General features: G+C 45.3%; 1 protein-coding gene across 1 annotated transcript; it reads right to left on the reverse strand.

Annotated features, from left to right (window-relative positions):
* Positions 1 to 6,362: 6,362 nt before the first annotated feature.
* LOC117506159 (keratin, type I cytoskeletal 13-like) lies at positions 6,363 to 8,986 on the reverse strand. The gene is made up of 8 exons (XM_034165661.1): positions 8,489 to 8,986; positions 8,156 to 8,238; positions 7,926 to 8,082; positions 7,563 to 7,724; positions 7,354 to 7,479; positions 6,710 to 6,930; positions 6,603 to 6,616; positions 6,363 to 6,519 (listed from the first exon to the last, which is right to left on the reverse strand). Exons 1-8 carry the CDS (start codon positions 8,888 to 8,890, stop codon positions 6,470 to 6,472), a joined length of 1,215 nt encoding a protein of 404 aa, XP_034021552.1. The 5' UTR covers positions 8,891 to 8,986; the 3' UTR covers positions 6,363 to 6,469.
* Between the last annotated feature and the right edge of the window lie 6,928 nt (positions 8,987 to 15,914).

Here is a 15,914-nt window from a genome sequence, read left to right on the forward strand (position 1 = left end):
TGGTATCTTGTTTCCCATGTAACAATAAGAAATATACTCAAAACCTGGATTAATCTTTTTAGTCACCTAGCACTACTATTATTCTGAACACTACTGTGTATATATATATATATATATATATACACTCAACAAAAATATAAATGCAACACTTTTGGTTTTGCTCCCATTTTGTATGAGATGAACTCAAAGATCTAAAACTTTTTTCCACAATATCACCATTTCCTCAAATATTGTTCACAAACCAGTCTAAATCTGTGATAGTGAGCACTTCTCCTTTGCTGAGATAATCCATCCCACCTCACAGGTGTGCCATATCAAGATGCTGATTAGACACCATGATTAGTGCACAGGTGTGCCTTAGACTGCCCACAATAAAAGGCCACTCTGAAAGGTGCAGTTTTGTTTTATTGGGGGGGATACCAGTCAGTATGTGGTGTGACCGCCATTTGCCTCATGCAGTGCAACACATCTCCTTCGCATAGAGTTAATCAAGTTGTCAATTGTGGCCTGTGGAATGTTGGTCCACTCCTCTTCAATGGCTGTGCGAAGTTGCTGGATATTGGCAGGAACTGGTACACGCTGTCGTATACGCCGGTCCAGAGCATCCCAAACATGCTCAATGGGTGACATGTCCGGTGAGTATGCCGGCCATGCAAGAACTGGGACATTTTCAGCTTCCAAGAATTGTGTACAGATCCTTGCAACATGGGGCCGTGCATTATCCTGCTGCAACATGAGGTGATGTTCTTGGATGTATGGCACAACAATGGGCCTCAGGATTTCGTCACAGTATCTCTGTGCATTCAAAATGCCATCAATAAAATGCACCTGTGTTCTTCGTCCATAACAGACGCCTGCCCATACCATAACCCCACCGCCACCATGGGCCACTCGATCCACAACATTGACATCAGAAAACCGCTCACCCACACGATGCCACACACGCTGTCTGCCATCTGCCCTGAACAGTGTGAACCGGGATTCATCCGTGAAGAGAACACCTCTCCAACGTGCCAAACGCCAGCGAATGTGAGCATTTGCCCACTCAAGTCGGTTACGACGACGAACTGGAGTCAGGTCGAGACCCCGATGAGGACGACGAGCATGCAGATGAGCTTCCCTGAGACGGTTTCTGACAGTTTGTGCAGAAATTCTTTGGTTATGCAAACCGATTGTTTCAGCAGCTGTCCGAGTGGCTGGTCTCAGACGATCTTGGAGGTGAACATGCTGGATGTGGAGGTCCTGGACTGGTGTGGTTACACGTGGTCTGTGGTTGTGAGGCTGGTTGGATGTACTGCCAAATTCTCTGAAACGCCTTTGGAGACGGCTTATGGTAGAGAAATGAACATTCAATACATGAGCAACAGCTCTGGTTGACATTCCTGCTGTCAGCATGCCAATTGCACGCTCCCTCAAATCTTGTGGCATTGTGCTGTGTGATAAAACTGCACCTTTCAGAGTGGCCTTTTATTGTGGGCAGTCTAAGGCACACCTGTGCACTAATCATGGTGTCTAATCAGCATCTTGATATGGCACACCTGTGAGGTGGGATGGATTATCTCAGCAAAGGAGAAGTGCTCACTATCACAGATTTAGACTGGTTTGTGAACAATATTTGAGGGAAATGGTGATATTGTGTATATGGAAAAAGTTTTAGATCTTTGAGTTCATCTCATACAAAATGGGAGCAAAACCAAAAGTGTTGCGTTTATATTTTTGAGTGTATATATATATATATATATGTGTGTGTGTGTGTGTGTGTGGTTCCAAATTCTCGAATAAGTTGCTCAAATTCTGATGACATAGCGTGATGGCTCCCTCCAAAGCTGAGCAGATTGAGGGCTCAGTACCTTGCTCAAGGACACTTCAATACTCAGTCGTAACCTGTAATCAAACCTGCATGTGGAGTTCTGTTGTCACAATGACAACGTTAACATTCAGTTCAAGGTCCTTTGAAGTCACTGTTAAACAAAACTAATACAAATTGTACAACCCAGTCTTTTGTTGTCCCGTCCCAGCTTTTTTGAAACGTGTTGCAGGCATCCATTTCAAAATGAGCAAATATTTGCACAAAACAATAAAGTTTATCAGTTTGAACATTAAATATCTTGTCTTTGTGGTGTTTTCAATTGAATATAGGTTGAAGAGGATTTGAAAATCATTGGATTCTGTTTTTATTTACGTTTTACACAACGTCCCAACTTCATTGGAATTGGGGTTGTAAAGCTATAAGAATTATTAGTAAGAAACCTTATCGTGAGCCAACAAATCCTTTGTTTGTTCCTTTGCATCTTTTGAAATTTTGGGATTTGACTGTATCATAATACAAATTACGTTTACAGTTAAAAATAAAGTTCTACCACAACATGTCCAGGACCTGTTCAAAATGAGGGGCTCCAGTTATAATTTACGAGGAACATTATTTCAGAAATCAACTTTTACTACTTTTACTACTGTAAAAAGTCACTGTGTTTCTGTTAAAGGTGTTAACATTTGGAAAAACTGCCCAGATAACATAAAATCACTTGATCCTTTGGTTGGCTTGAAAAGGCTCTACAAAAACGGTTTGATTACTTGCTATAGTATGTTGCTGGAGCTGTTGCCCCGCGACCCGTTATTGGAATAAGCGGTTGAAGATGAGTGTGAGTGATTTTTGTTTTGTTTTTGGTGCACTGCTGTTTGCATGTTTGTGTTTTTGACATTTTAGTTCAGGGATCAATTTATACTTTTTATTAGCTATCATGGGTATATGTATAATTTTATATACTGATGTATAAGCTGATAATTTTATATGCATATGTATAATTTTTAGTTTTGGTTGCGGGAGGGGGGGGGGTGCGGTTGTTTACAAGCTTTTGCTTCTGCCTACACCCTTTCATGCACATGGGTGCATTGTTGGATAATTTTCTTTCTTTTATTGTATGTTTTTTTTGTTGTTTTGTTTTTCATTCAAACCGGGTCTCATCGCAGGTTTGCCCAAATTGATCAGCTCCTGGGGGCACCTGCCCATGTTCTCCGCCTACAGCTAATTAACTGACGGGTGTGCTCAGCTAATGAGGAGCTGGGAAACACCAGAGTTAAATACTCAGGTGTGAGTTGAGCAGGTGGATGTTAAAATGTGCAGGACAGTCAATATGTGGTCAACTTTATTAGTGTGAAAGACAAACAGGTTTTGCACAGTATGACCCCTGACCTGTGTTCATTGGGTTTAACTGTCTGACCAGCTTTTACTTTCATAGAAAAATGTGATTTCACCTTTTCTCCCTTTTTTCCAAAAGTCATCTTCTCAAATGAAGAAACAGTCGAGACTTTGCCACACATTTGAGCAGCTTTTGTCACCATCTAGTGTTCGATGTGAGCATTTAGGGCTTCTGGTACACTTCCTCCTTGAAACCCAAAAATTGAGTAACAAAAAAGGCAATTATAAATGTCAGGAATGCATGATTTTTTTTTTTTTTTTTTTTTTGCAGAGCTTTGACCTCCTAGTATCAATGGATTAAAAACTTTGATTTTCAGAGTTTTATGGTTTTATGGAGTTTTAAGATATGAAAGTTTGCAGAGAGGGCGGATTTCTCCAACTAAGTTCAACTTGTGAATGAACAATATTTGTGAGTTTTTCCATTTGCTGACGAACAAGATCCAGCACAGAGGTTCTGTTGTTAAATGGTAAACAGACTGCATTTGTACAGCGCTTTTCCATCTGCCTCAGACACTCAAAGCGCTTTACAGATAAGTCATTGTGGGGATTTGTTTGTTTGTTTGTGACGAAGATTACTAACAAGCACGCAGACCGATTTTCGTCACCCTGCCTTGACTGGTGGATCAGCAGTGTGCCGATCTGGATCCACAGCTCATGGAGTGCGGCCCTGATGTTTGCAGGTTTCCAGCTTGATGGGGTTCACAGGGTCAAAGGTCGTGCTGCTCTTTGACTGAGGTGTAGATGTAGTTTTTTTTTTTTGTTTGTTTGTTTGTTTGTTTTTTTAATGGGAGGTTCAGGTTTTGTTCTGAAGGTGTTGTTGATTGTGATGTTTGGGAGGTTGTTTTGGCGTTTTGCAAGGCCTCAGAGCCGTTTGTGGGCGTGGTCTCAAAAGGACATCCTCGGCCGTGTGAGGCGGCTTTTCACAAGTCCATCTGTGTTTAAGTCTGAAGTCCCTCTTTGTCTCTGGACATGTTCTGTGACTCAGTGCTGTGTGTGTGTGTGTGTGTGTGTGTGTTGGTTACTAGGTGACCGGGTTCAGGGTAAACATTAGTCAGGCGTCTGGGTGTGTCTGCGTTTTCAAACCCTGCACTCACTCCACTTTTCCTCCACTTTTTCTGAGCAACCTTTGCTCCAAATCTCAAACTATTGTTTAGCCTTTCCTGAAAACTGAGCTGTTGCGTAACGTAGCCCCCCCCAAACCCCTCCTCCTGCAGAAATGCAGTTACCATGGCAACAGCACAAACAGGGGGAGGAGGTGGAAAAAGATGGTCAGGTTTTCTTTCTGCTCCAAAAATGTTTTTAAGGTTGTGACACCAGCATGTTTTAGGTCTGTTATTACCATCCTTACCTATAGGGGGCAGTTTTCTCTGCAGTTGTCAGTCTGTAAGAGTTTTGAACAGACCAATGACAGGGTCAGTGGGTGGGGCTCAGTACTTTGATTAATCTCAGTGGAATGATAGATTTTATTGAAAAGAGAGAGTTACTGTGTTCTGGTGTGCATCAGGATCCAGGTTCTGGATTGTGAGAAGCTGCTCCACTCATCAGGGTGGGACCAGACACAGATGCATGTGGTGCTGTTGAAACACACCAAACATCTGCAGTCCTCTTAGAGAAAGTAGGAAACTGGGTTTAGGTTCAGGTTAGATTCCAGGTGTCCTCAGCCTTTGAGATCCAGAGACGCCTAGGAAGATCTTCTGGAGTCATGAGGTCAGAGGTGTTTGGTGATGTTGATGTCTTTGCAGGAGAACCAAGGTCCAAGTCTTTAGGATGTTGTTGCTTACTGTCTGTCAGACTTGGACTCTAACCAGTGACCTTACCTGAGGACTGGATGTCTTTGGTCCCAGGTCTCTGTGGAGGATCTTTGGGTCCTGCTGGAATGATTTTGTGTCCAATGAACTGTTACTTAGTGAGACTCTGATGAGGAGGATCACTGACCCTGTGAGGGAACATCAGACACCACCATGTGGAGAGTTTCTGTGGACTTGATCCAGGACACAGGCATTTGTGTTGAGGACAAGAGTAGCTGGAGAAGGCCAAGGACATGCCCACATCTCCCCTGCTGCAGCTGATAGATGGTTACTTTGAGGAGGTAGAGATGGACTGGGTCATATATCTGGGTGGTTGCCGTCCTGGATAGGGTGAAACATGACACCTGCACATGCTCACAGACTTGACTCATCTGTAATTGTATATTTCTGGAAGAATCTTGTTATATTTCAGACCCCTGAAGTGGACCAAGCGTTTTTTTCATGTTAATTAAACATCGTGTGTGTCCGTCTCACTTCATCATTAAAATGATTCATTGAAGCTTACAGTTCAGTGTGAAGCACAAGCCAAAAAGAATAGTGAGGTACCCCGGTTCTCAACCTGGGGTACGATACCCCTTCGGTGTTCCCAAAGGTCAAAGGTGGTGCCTCAATGTTTGTCCACATGTTCAATAAAGTTATAATAACAGACTTAATCACAAAGTAATTAACCTGATCATTTTCTTGGGATGAATCAAAGAGAAAATGGAGGGGAATTGAAGTAATCCTGTTATTTGTTTGGGGTGCGCATGAACAGGGTCACGACTAATGTAGCAGGTTAACGTAAGTAGCTAACTAGCTTGTTGAATAAACTTTCATATTATAAAAAGTTCAAACTAACTTGTGCCTTACAAGTTAACGTTAGTGAGCTAACATTTAAACTATAACTTAATGTAAAATTTGGCCATTGGCTAACATTAGCTAGCTAAAGCTAACATGTAAGACATGTTAGCTTTAAGTAGCTAACCGTAGTTAATCTCCAACTTTTGCCTTGTTGTATCTTAACTGCCTAAGTTATAGTTTAACTAGCTTTAGCTAGCTAAAGTTAAATATCTGAGGTGTTAGCTTTTAACTAGCTAACAGTAATAAATCTGTAAACTTTACCTTAACCTCTAGTTTAACTGACAAAAGGTTCAAGGCCTTTTTGTGTGTGTGTCCTAACCCCCCAATTCTTCTAAATGAAAAATTGTCAACTGAGGATACAATTCTGCCATAGAATTCTTCTGAATGATGCTAAATGGTTGTGGTTGCTGCTAGTTTTCTCATTTTTAGATGTTAATGTGTAAAACAGCTCTGCAGACCTTTTATTGATTGATTGATATTTTTATTAAGTTGGGTTCAATGAGAAGACGACACACTGATGTTCACCAGCAGGTTTATTTCTCACAAACGTCACATGAACTTTGACTCAGTGTTTCCGAACAGACTTTGTGGGACTTTGTGCGTCGCTGCCGTCGGCAGGCATCTAGCTGGACGTTCGCAGTGTGGTGGCCGTCACTGTGGTTTTACCGCCACCTGTTTGGAAGAAGAAGAAGTAGTAGTCAGTATGCTGGAGGTTTGAGCTTCCTTTGGATGTTTAGGATTCACACATCACTCACCTGAACCAATGGGCCTGAAAGAAGAGGAGAAAAGCAGCCATGAGTATGTATTTAGGATAAATGTGCAGCTTTTAGCATCGAAGGCTGCCACGCTGTGGCGGGATTACCTGGACTCCTCTGTGTCCAGCAGGCTCCTGTAGGTGGCGATCTCCTGCTCCAGCCTGGACTTGATATCCAGCAGCATCTTGTAGTCGTGACCCTGCTGCTCGATGCTAGCCCGCACGTTGGCTAGATCTTCCTCCAGCATGTTGATGGTTTGTTGGAAGCCGGTGAGCATGATGCTGTATCGGGCCTCGGTCTCCGCTAGTGTGTTCTCCAGAGCCCCTTTCTGAAAGGAACAGGCAGGAAGCACAGGGTTAACTGCCGTGTGTGTGTGTGTGTGTGTGTGTGTGTGTGTGTGTGTGTGTGTGTGTGTGTGTGTGTGTGTGTGTGTGTGTGTGTGTGTGTGTGTGTGTGAAAGCCATGCCCTGGGTTGGCGTGGTTGGTGCACGGGCTCAGGAGCAGTGTGCCCATCTTCAGAGCGTCTGATGATGAACTCCAGCTGGATGCACATAAACCCAGAACATTCCTTCTCTCTAAGCTCCTTTATTTCCAGCAGATGTCTGTGAAATGTTTCTCCTCAGGTTTTGGACTCCCTCCCTTCATACTCTCACTAAGCCCCCCCCCCCCCCGCTCTGGACCCTGTGGGGAGTTCAGGGTTTTATGGTCATATAAGGATAAAGCAGCTGGTGTGTTTTGTGCTGTGGCTCACCATGCTGAGCTGTGACTGCAGTTCGATCTCCAGCCCCTGGAGGGTTCGCCGCAGGTCGCCAATCTCTGTTTTAGACGTCTGGATGGTCTCCGTGCTGATGGCAACGTCTTTGCTTAATTCTGCTGACTGCAGTGAGACATAACAATGTCATGGTGAGGCTTGACGTGTCCTCGTGTCACTTCAGTGACAGACTCAGAGGTTTTGTTCACCTTGTTGGTGAACCACGCCTCTTGGTCACGGCGATGTTTGTCCATGATGGTTTCGTACTGGGCGCGCATTTCCTCCAGCAGCTTGTTCAGGTCCTGTTGGGGTGCGGCATCCACCTCCACGTTGACTGTGCCGGTCAGCTGAGACCGCAGTGCCGCCAACTCCTGGAATGAGTCACAGAAGCATCGATGCACACTCAAAAAAATGACTCAATTCAATTATGTGCAGGATTTCTGTCTAATGAAATGCAATGCAAGAACGTGTAATTTAATTCAGTTGGGACTGCATATATTTATTACATGGAAATCCAATCCAATGAGTTGGGTGCTGGTGTCATAATGATCACAGACGGGTCAAAGAATCACCTCTGCGTGGTTCTTCTTCAGGTACGCCAGTTCATCCTGCAGGCTCTCTATCTGCATCTCCAGGTCAGCTTTGTTCAGCGTGGTCTGGTCCAGCAAGCGGCGCAGGTTGGCGATGTCAGCTTCCACTGACTGGCGCATCATCAGCTCGTGGTCAAACCTAATTTGTTTAGAGAACAGAAAACATTAGTACAAGTTCTTGTTCTTGTTGGACAAGATGATGATAGACTTACTTGGTTTTGAAGTCATCAGCAGCCAGTTTGGAGTTGTCAATCTGCAGTAGAATGTTGGCGTTGATGATGGTGGCGGCGTTGATCTAAAGAGCACAATGACATCAGCAGTTGGTGAGATTCTGCTGCAATGTCAAACTTTTAGATTTGACTTCTTTTAAAACATCACATTTAAATCTGAGCAGCTTTTGTTCACATAAAGTTCAAATCTGGCAACATTGAGGTGTTCTGGAAGTGATTCATTTCCACAGAATGAAGCCGACACGCCCTTTGACGTCTGGTTTCTCTCCTAAGCTTTTGGATTCCGGTCAATCATTAACCGTTGTGCAAACATACCTTGTCCTTGAGGTCGTTGATGATGGCCCAGTAGTTGCTGTAGTCCCGCTCAGCTGCAGGTCCCTTCTGCTCATAGTACTCCCTGATCTGCTTCTCCAGCTTGGCATTGGCCGCTTCCAGGGAGCGGACCTTCTCCAGGTAGGAAGCCAGACGGTCGTTCAGGTTCTGCATAGTGATCTTCTCGTTGAGGGCGACGTTACTCTGATCGAGGGCGCTGGACAGGTCAAACCCACCAGCACCGCCCCCATAGCCGCCACCGAAGCCAGAGGAGACGGTGCGTGCGACGGAAGAAGCAATGCGAGGGCCTGCCATGCTGAACCCTCCAGAGACGCTATAGGCCTTCCTCTGCTGTACGGGGGCGCTGTAGGAGAAGCTCTGCCTGAAGGACCTGGGGTTACTCATGCTGAGAGTTTGTCTGCTGGTCAGGAGAGACAAGGAGGACAGAAGAACGTTACGCCGCTGTAGACTGGAGCAGGACTGTAGGGTTTGGTGGAGCCAGGCGAGGTCCTGATATAGTGTTGGACCCGGGGCGGGCCAGCGAGGGAGGGGACGGGGGAGGAGGGAGGGAGAGAGGGAGAGAAAAGGAGGGAAGGAGGGAGTTTCCTTAAGCCTCGGTCGCCATGTGTTTTCCTTTAACAGCCAGTTTCTTTCCACTTCTGTGAGGAAACTGTGTGTGTGTGTGTGTGTGTGTGTGTGTGTGTGTGTGTGTGTGTGTGTGTGTGTGTGTGTGTGTGTGTGTGTGTGTGTGTGTGTGTGTGTGTTGGACTCACTTGTGGGTCTGAATAAATCCTAACAAAGAGGCTGTTTGTAGCTTTGAAAGGCTCCAGAGTCCAGCCATGATGACGGCGGCAGTCTGCACGGCGTTGATTTGGTTTTAACGTCCCACCATAAGTCAACACTCACATTAAGCGCTTTGCAAACAGTCTTCCATCAGTGCTCTTTGTTCCAAACATGTGAAGATAAGATCAGGTTCCACTTAAACCAGGTGCTGATAGAAAGTCCTCCTCCTGCCTTTACTGCTTTTTAATCACATCAAGTTATCAAACGATATGAAAACACGCCATCATATCGTGTAAGAACACTTTAGCAACTAAACCATCACTTTCACAGCCAGTTACTAAAAAATTATTCACCATTTCATGTTTCATTTAGGTGATTTTTTTTACTTGAAGATTAAAGATCATATTTCATTTAAAAGCTAAAGCACTGTATTTTATAATCCAGTCAGGCTGAAGTGGTTTAATAACTGTGTCATCATTAGTTTTTAAAGTCATTCATTTCCAGGTACAGCAATAAATTCATGTTTTTAGTGTCAAACGATGATAGTTTTATATTTTATCAAATGAATTAAAACAGATGTTTCTTGTCTTAAGTCTCTGAAGACATTAATTTCACTTTCACGTCACTCCATTGTTCACTCTGTCACACAGAACGTGCCCTGAGGTCCTCACACATCCGCATGTGTGTTCATGCATGTAGACAAACACACATGCACAAGCGTGTGTGCAAGCACAAGCACGTGAGCATTTTATTGATTTTCCATGGCGTGCAGCCTTCAAAATAAGACCTGAACTGCTGTGTATGTGTGTGTGTGTGTTAGTGTTGGAGGTGAGGGAAGCCACCAAGTTCCCCATGAAACATACGAAGTCTGTTTTTTTTTTTGGGGGGGGGGGGGGGGTTGGATTCCATAAAACTTGTTGAACTTTTTCGCAGCTTCCTTGTGTGATACTTGTCTTTACATGTGTTGTCATGACAACCAGGTGTGGCACAGTCACTGAGACTGAAGGAAAGCCTTTTTTTTTTATTCTGTGTGAAGGAATCAAACTCTCCCTAAAGTTCTACCCGACCACCCAAACACTGCAGGTCTTAACTGTTGTCTCTTTGGACCAAATCTGACTTTGAAAGCCTCCTAATCCGAGGAGAGGACTAATTTTGGGAGTTTCCATCTGTAGCTCTCAGCTTCCCTGCGGATTCAAACACAGCTTCAGTTTGTTTGTACAGACGGTAATCACTGTTGCGTCTTCTGACGGTACAGAAACCAGGTGGGCGCTATGAAGAGGTCAAAGGTCACAGAGGGAGGCGACAGTGTGCGGCGTTCACCTGAACACGTGGGTACCAGCAGCGTGTTGATCCGGCATCGAGTTCACCTGAAGTGACTTTTTTTTTCTGCAGAGATGCAGCAAAGGTCAAATTCCTTATCAGCTTTGTTTGCTCAAAGATGGAGATGAATCTCAACCCGCCGAGGTTGGGCGGATGACTTGTTCAACACATAATTAAAATGGTTTTTAACACCAAGTGGTGCTGTGACATGTTCATTTTTATCATCATGAACTTTAGTTCTTTATTTTACAGAAAAATTGAATGTTAAAAAAAACCCTGGCAGGCAAATAAAAATCACTTTCTGCTTTTTCAAATAGCAGAATCAATGTTTAAAAACTTTGTTTCCACTTTTATTCCACTTGAGGTTTCTTCCTCAGAGGGAGTTTTTTCTTACCACTGTTGCTCTGGGGGTTAGTAAGGTTTGACCTTACCTGTGTGAAACGCTTTGAGGCAACTCTGTTGTGATTTGGCACTAAATAAATGAAAATAAATTGAAAAAAAAATTTCTTGTGTGTTTCAGATAAAGTGCTGCTGCACCCGACCGCTCCTTAAAGCCACACGGACGCCAAGTCAAATGCTGATAATCTTCTCTGATAAACACACTCTCTTTACAAAGGCAGGGTTTTGGGTTTTTTCGGGGTTTTTAACTGCAGTATTTGCTGGAGTTTGTTCCATTCTGCCTAAACAACGCCTTAATTACAGCGCGCTGTTCTGCAATTAACGAGGAACGCAGTAAACTTCATAGAGCAGCAAAATGATACGTTAGCAGGAAGAAGCAGGGTGACCGTCGGGCCGGTCGCCAAGGGTTACGCCGCCACCGGCCCAGGCGCTGTAGGCGTGACTTAGCAAATTTACTAAACTAGAATAAGTCAAACTGTCATTTCTCCTTGATGTGTTGGTTAACTGATTGTTTCGTCTGTCTTAAATCCGTTGACTGCTGTTGATGCAGCAGTGAGTCGCTGAGCTGAAATGGACTTTGCTAATCCAGTTTCACGTGTTTTTTCTGTGCCAGACAAAGAGCCGTACTTAAAGCGGGAATAAGATGCACGAAACCAAACGCACTCATCTTAAGAACAACACAATCACGTTTAGAGTGAACTCAGAACCCGACAGACAGCAGACCGGATCACCGTGGATCCGGTCTGCTGTCTGTGATCTGATCATTCGGTTTTACTGCACCTGAACTGAGCCAAATCCAAACTGGCATCCTGCCACTCAGTGGGAATAACAGCTGCTCGATTTTCCCAACAGACCCATCGATTGTTTGTTTGGATCTAACATCCGCTCAGATTTCCACCTACATGACACAACTGTCGGGATAAACGACACATTGTTTATTTTCATCTACACACATAAAACCTCCTGATGATCTGGACTTTTTATATTATGTCAGATAGATGCTGCAGCACCCCCTCTGTTCAAATGCATTTTTTTGCAGGTAGGTTTGACATCATCACAGAGCATTCCACTGCACACTCAGTGAATAACCAAAGTTGCCGCAACACACTGAGGGCTAACCGAGGCTCCGTCCGCGCTCTGAGGGGGCTAACCGAGGCTCCGTCCGCGCTCTGAGGGGGGTAACCGAGCCTCCGTCCGCGCTCTGAGGGGGGTAACCGAGCCTCCGTCCGCGCTCTGAGGGGGGTAACCCAGCCTCCGTCCGCGCTCTGAGGGGGGTAACCCAGCCTCCGTCCGCGCTCTGAGGGGGGTAACCGAGCCTCCGTCCGCGCTCTGAGGGGGTAACCGAGCCTCCGTCCGCGCTCTGAGGGGGTAACCGAGCCTCCGTCCGCGTTCTGAGGGGGTAACCGAGCCTCCGTCCGCGCTCTGAGGGGGGTAACCGAGCCTCCGTCCGCGCTCTGAGGGGGGTAACCGAGCCTCCGTCCGCGCTCTGAGGGGGTAACCGAGCCTCCGTCCGCGCTCTGAGGGGGGTAACCGAGCCTCCGTCCGCGCTCTGAGGGGGGTAACCGAGCCTCCGTCCGCGCTCTGAGGGGGTAACCGAGCCTCCGTCCGCGCTCTGAGGGGGGTAACCGAGCCTCCGTCCGCGCTCTGAGGGGGGTAACCGAGCCTCCGTCCGCGCTCTGACATTATATCTGATTTTATCTGGATTGTTCTTTCGATTGAAGCCACTTGAATGAGTAGTGAAACATCTTTAAGCCTAAAGCAGATTTGTTTGACAGAACTTGTAAATCAACATCTGAGGTAGCCTGGCTAGTTAGCATGTAGCTGACTCCGAAACAACATGTAAATAATGTTTTCTGTTTTTACATGTTCTTTGGGTCACACGAGGCTGCGGTTCTATTTGATGATTTCATGTTTGACTTTGTTGATGATTCGCTGTTCTCACGAGAAGTCACTGCTTCACAAAGCTTCTGGCCCCGCCCATTTCTCCGGACTCAGGCTAAAGTTAGACAGATTGACCGCAGCAGCATTCTAAGGCTACACCCTCCCGAGAGAGCCACGCCCCCCCAAAAGGCCACGCCCAGCCTTGTGGACAGTAAAGGTTGGTTTATTGCCACGCCCAGCACATGCTCTCACAGCCACACCGCTGCATGCATGCTGTCTCTTTCCTCATGTTCACTTAAATCTGTTACAAAACACACAGATATTCAGATTAATTTTTCATAATTAACAAGCTGAAGTCGGAAAATGATAATAAAAAAACTCAGAACAGTTACTGACTTATCAAAATGGTTCATGTAACAACCGAGTAAACGTTGAATTCAGCTTTTTGTCTGGTGCAAAGAGGGAAGAATGAAAACTTTGACAGGAAACGAGTTGAATCATCGTGGAACAGGAATATGGTCCCAGAAAATGGGACTCGACCACAAACTCACCTGATTTGGATTTAATTTTAAGTTGAAGCTGACCGTCAGTGAGTCTGTGCTCAATGTGCTTTGATTGACAGCTGAAATAACAGAGAGGCGGGCTCTCGAGCGCTTCATGTCACGTGGCCACGCCCTTCCTGTAAAACACACTGCTGACATGTGGAGGCGAGCTCAGCAGCGCCATCTGCTGACATCCAAAGAGCTTTAAAACAAGGCGGCTGCTTTCCTTCAGCTCACACCCTGGGGGGGGCACAGACAGGAAGTTGTCAAAATAACAGTTTGACGTCACCAACTTGGACAGAAAACCAGATGACTAACCAAATGACGTCAAACCTGTTATAATCCAGTTATCACTTTACTAAAGTGCATTTTAACCCGTCAAGTCATTATTACCGTTACCTGATTACCGCTGGTCATCAGGTTACTGTGGTCATTTAATGTGTCACTTCAGACAGGCCACGCCCCCACTGACCAAAGTTAAGATAGGCAGCGACGCTCGAATCCGCGTCCAACAAAGAAAAACATAATTTAGGTCCAGATTCTGTGCAGGAAACACAGGAGCCACCAGAGGGAGCCACAAACCTTTTTGATGAGACAACTAGGTTTTGTGTTAGCTAATGTGTGCTAATGTGTTAGCTAGCTAATGTGTTAGCTTACATAAACATGCAGCTTGGGAAATGACGCATAAAGGAGCCAGACGCAATTATTTACAGGTCACGTTAGGTCAGAGTGCGCAGTGGACCACCTCTCCGATGGTGACCTTTCTGTGGGTGACGTCACTCAGGGTCAACTTTATGAGTGTGACCTCTCCAACAGTGACCTCTCTGTGGGTGACCTTTCTGAGGGCAACCTCTCTCTGTGGGTGACCTTTCTGAAGGTGATCTTGCTGTGGGTGACTTCTCCAACAGTGACCTCTCTGTGGGTGACCTTTCTGAGGGCGACCTCTCTCTGTGGGTGACCTTTCTGAAGGTGATCTTGCTGTGGGTGACTTCTCCAACAGTGACCTCTCTGTGGGTGACCTTTCTGAGGGCGACCTCTCTCTGTGGGTGACCTTTCTGAAGGTGATCTTGCTGTGGGTGACTTCTCCAACAGTGACCTCTCTGTGGGTGACCTTTCTGAGGGCGACCTCTCTCTGTGGGTGACCTTTCTGAAGGTGAGCTTGCTGTGGGTGATCTCTCTGAGGGTGACCTCTCTCTGTGAGTGACCTTTCTGAGGGTGATCTTGCTGAGGGTAACCTCTCTCTGTGGGTGATCTTGCTGAGGGTAACCTCTCTCTGTGGGTGACCTTTCTGAAGGTGATCTTGCTGTGGGTGACCTCTCTCTGTGGGTGACCTTTCTGAAGGTGATTTTGCTGTGGTTGACCTCTCTCTGAGGGCGACCTCTCTCTGTGGGTGACCTCCCTGTGGGTGACCTCTCTGTGGGTAATAATCTGAGCCCCTGCAGTCTGCTTGTGGAATACAGACAGCATTTACTAAAGTGACACTGATGATGTCATAGATGGATGGACACTGACCCTGTACCACAGGAGGCTGGACTGATCTCACGACCTCCTGCCTGTGGCACCAATGACTGCGTGTCCATCTCAATAATGCACTTTGTTTTTCTTCAGGTTGGTTAAAGTCTTAGAACGGCCTAGGCAGCATGTCGCCCCTCTGAATCTGGTCTGCTTGAGGTTTCTTCCTCAGTGTAATAATTTTGTTGCACCTGTCTCCTGTGTTCTTGCTCGGGGGAGGGGTTGGTGAGGTTTGATCTGACTCCTGTGAAGCACCTTGAGGCAGTAATGTTGTGATTTGGTGCTACATAAATAAAAAAATATGAAAAAATAAACAAGTCAACTTGTTTAAAAGAGCTTAGCATGAGCAGTTCATGGCCCTGCGCACAAGTTGCCATGGTGATACAGTAGCCCAAAACGGACATACTTAGTTGTTTTAATTTGGCTGACTGGTTGCTAGCTAGTGCAGGCTAACCTGGTTAAGAACCCTCATTTTTGTGAATTTGAGGATCATACATATTTCTTATCACGAGGGAAGACAAGAGCACACAAACCCACCTTACCTCAAAGAAAATCCTGAACTGAGACGGTTTAATGCAATCTGCGATGCCACCACTAGATGGCACTACATGTTACACACTGTAGCTTTAACCCCTTAACGCCTATTGTCGCATATATGCTACAATATTTGACTCAAATATGCAACATACCAAACTGACCAGTATGCCTGTTGTCGCAAATTTGCAACATACCATTATTATTATTAGAACATTATAACATCAATTATTACCAAAATACCAAAATTACTATTTGGGTGATTCTTAGACTACGGGCACTTATTATGTCCTTTGATCATATTGTATGAAAAACAGAAAAAAGGGGAAATTTCACACTTTTATAGTTACCTTTACAATGAAAGTGTGTTAAGAAATTTGTTCTAGTAGTCTATGACGACTTTTTCACCTTTTTTCAGCATCATTATATGCAAATATTGCCGTTTTGTGCTTGTCCCA

Source organism: Thalassophryne amazonica, unplaced genomic scaffold (assembly GCF_902500255.1).
Source record: "Thalassophryne amazonica unplaced genomic scaffold, fThaAma1.1, whole genome shotgun sequence".
Classification (NCBI taxonomy): Eukaryota; Metazoa; Chordata; class Actinopteri; order Batrachoidiformes; family Batrachoididae; genus Thalassophryne; species Thalassophryne amazonica.

What these genes read in the sequence shown, in the direction of transcription:
- LOC117506159 (XM_034165661.1), bottom strand. Translation starts at nt 8,890, where the DNA reads ATGAGTAACCCCAGGTCCTTCAGGCAGAGCTTCTCCTACAGCGCCCCC. An exon ending in TGAAGAAGAACCACGCAGAG is followed by an intron (nt 7,725 to 7,925) that starts GTGATTCTTTGA and finishes GACTCATTCCAG; the next exon opens with GAGTTGGCGGCACTGCGGTC. An exon ending in TGCAGTCACAGCTCAGCATG is followed by an intron (nt 6,931 to 7,353) that starts GTGAGCCACAGC and finishes TGTTCCTTTCAG; the next exon opens with AAAGGGGCTCTGGAGAACAC.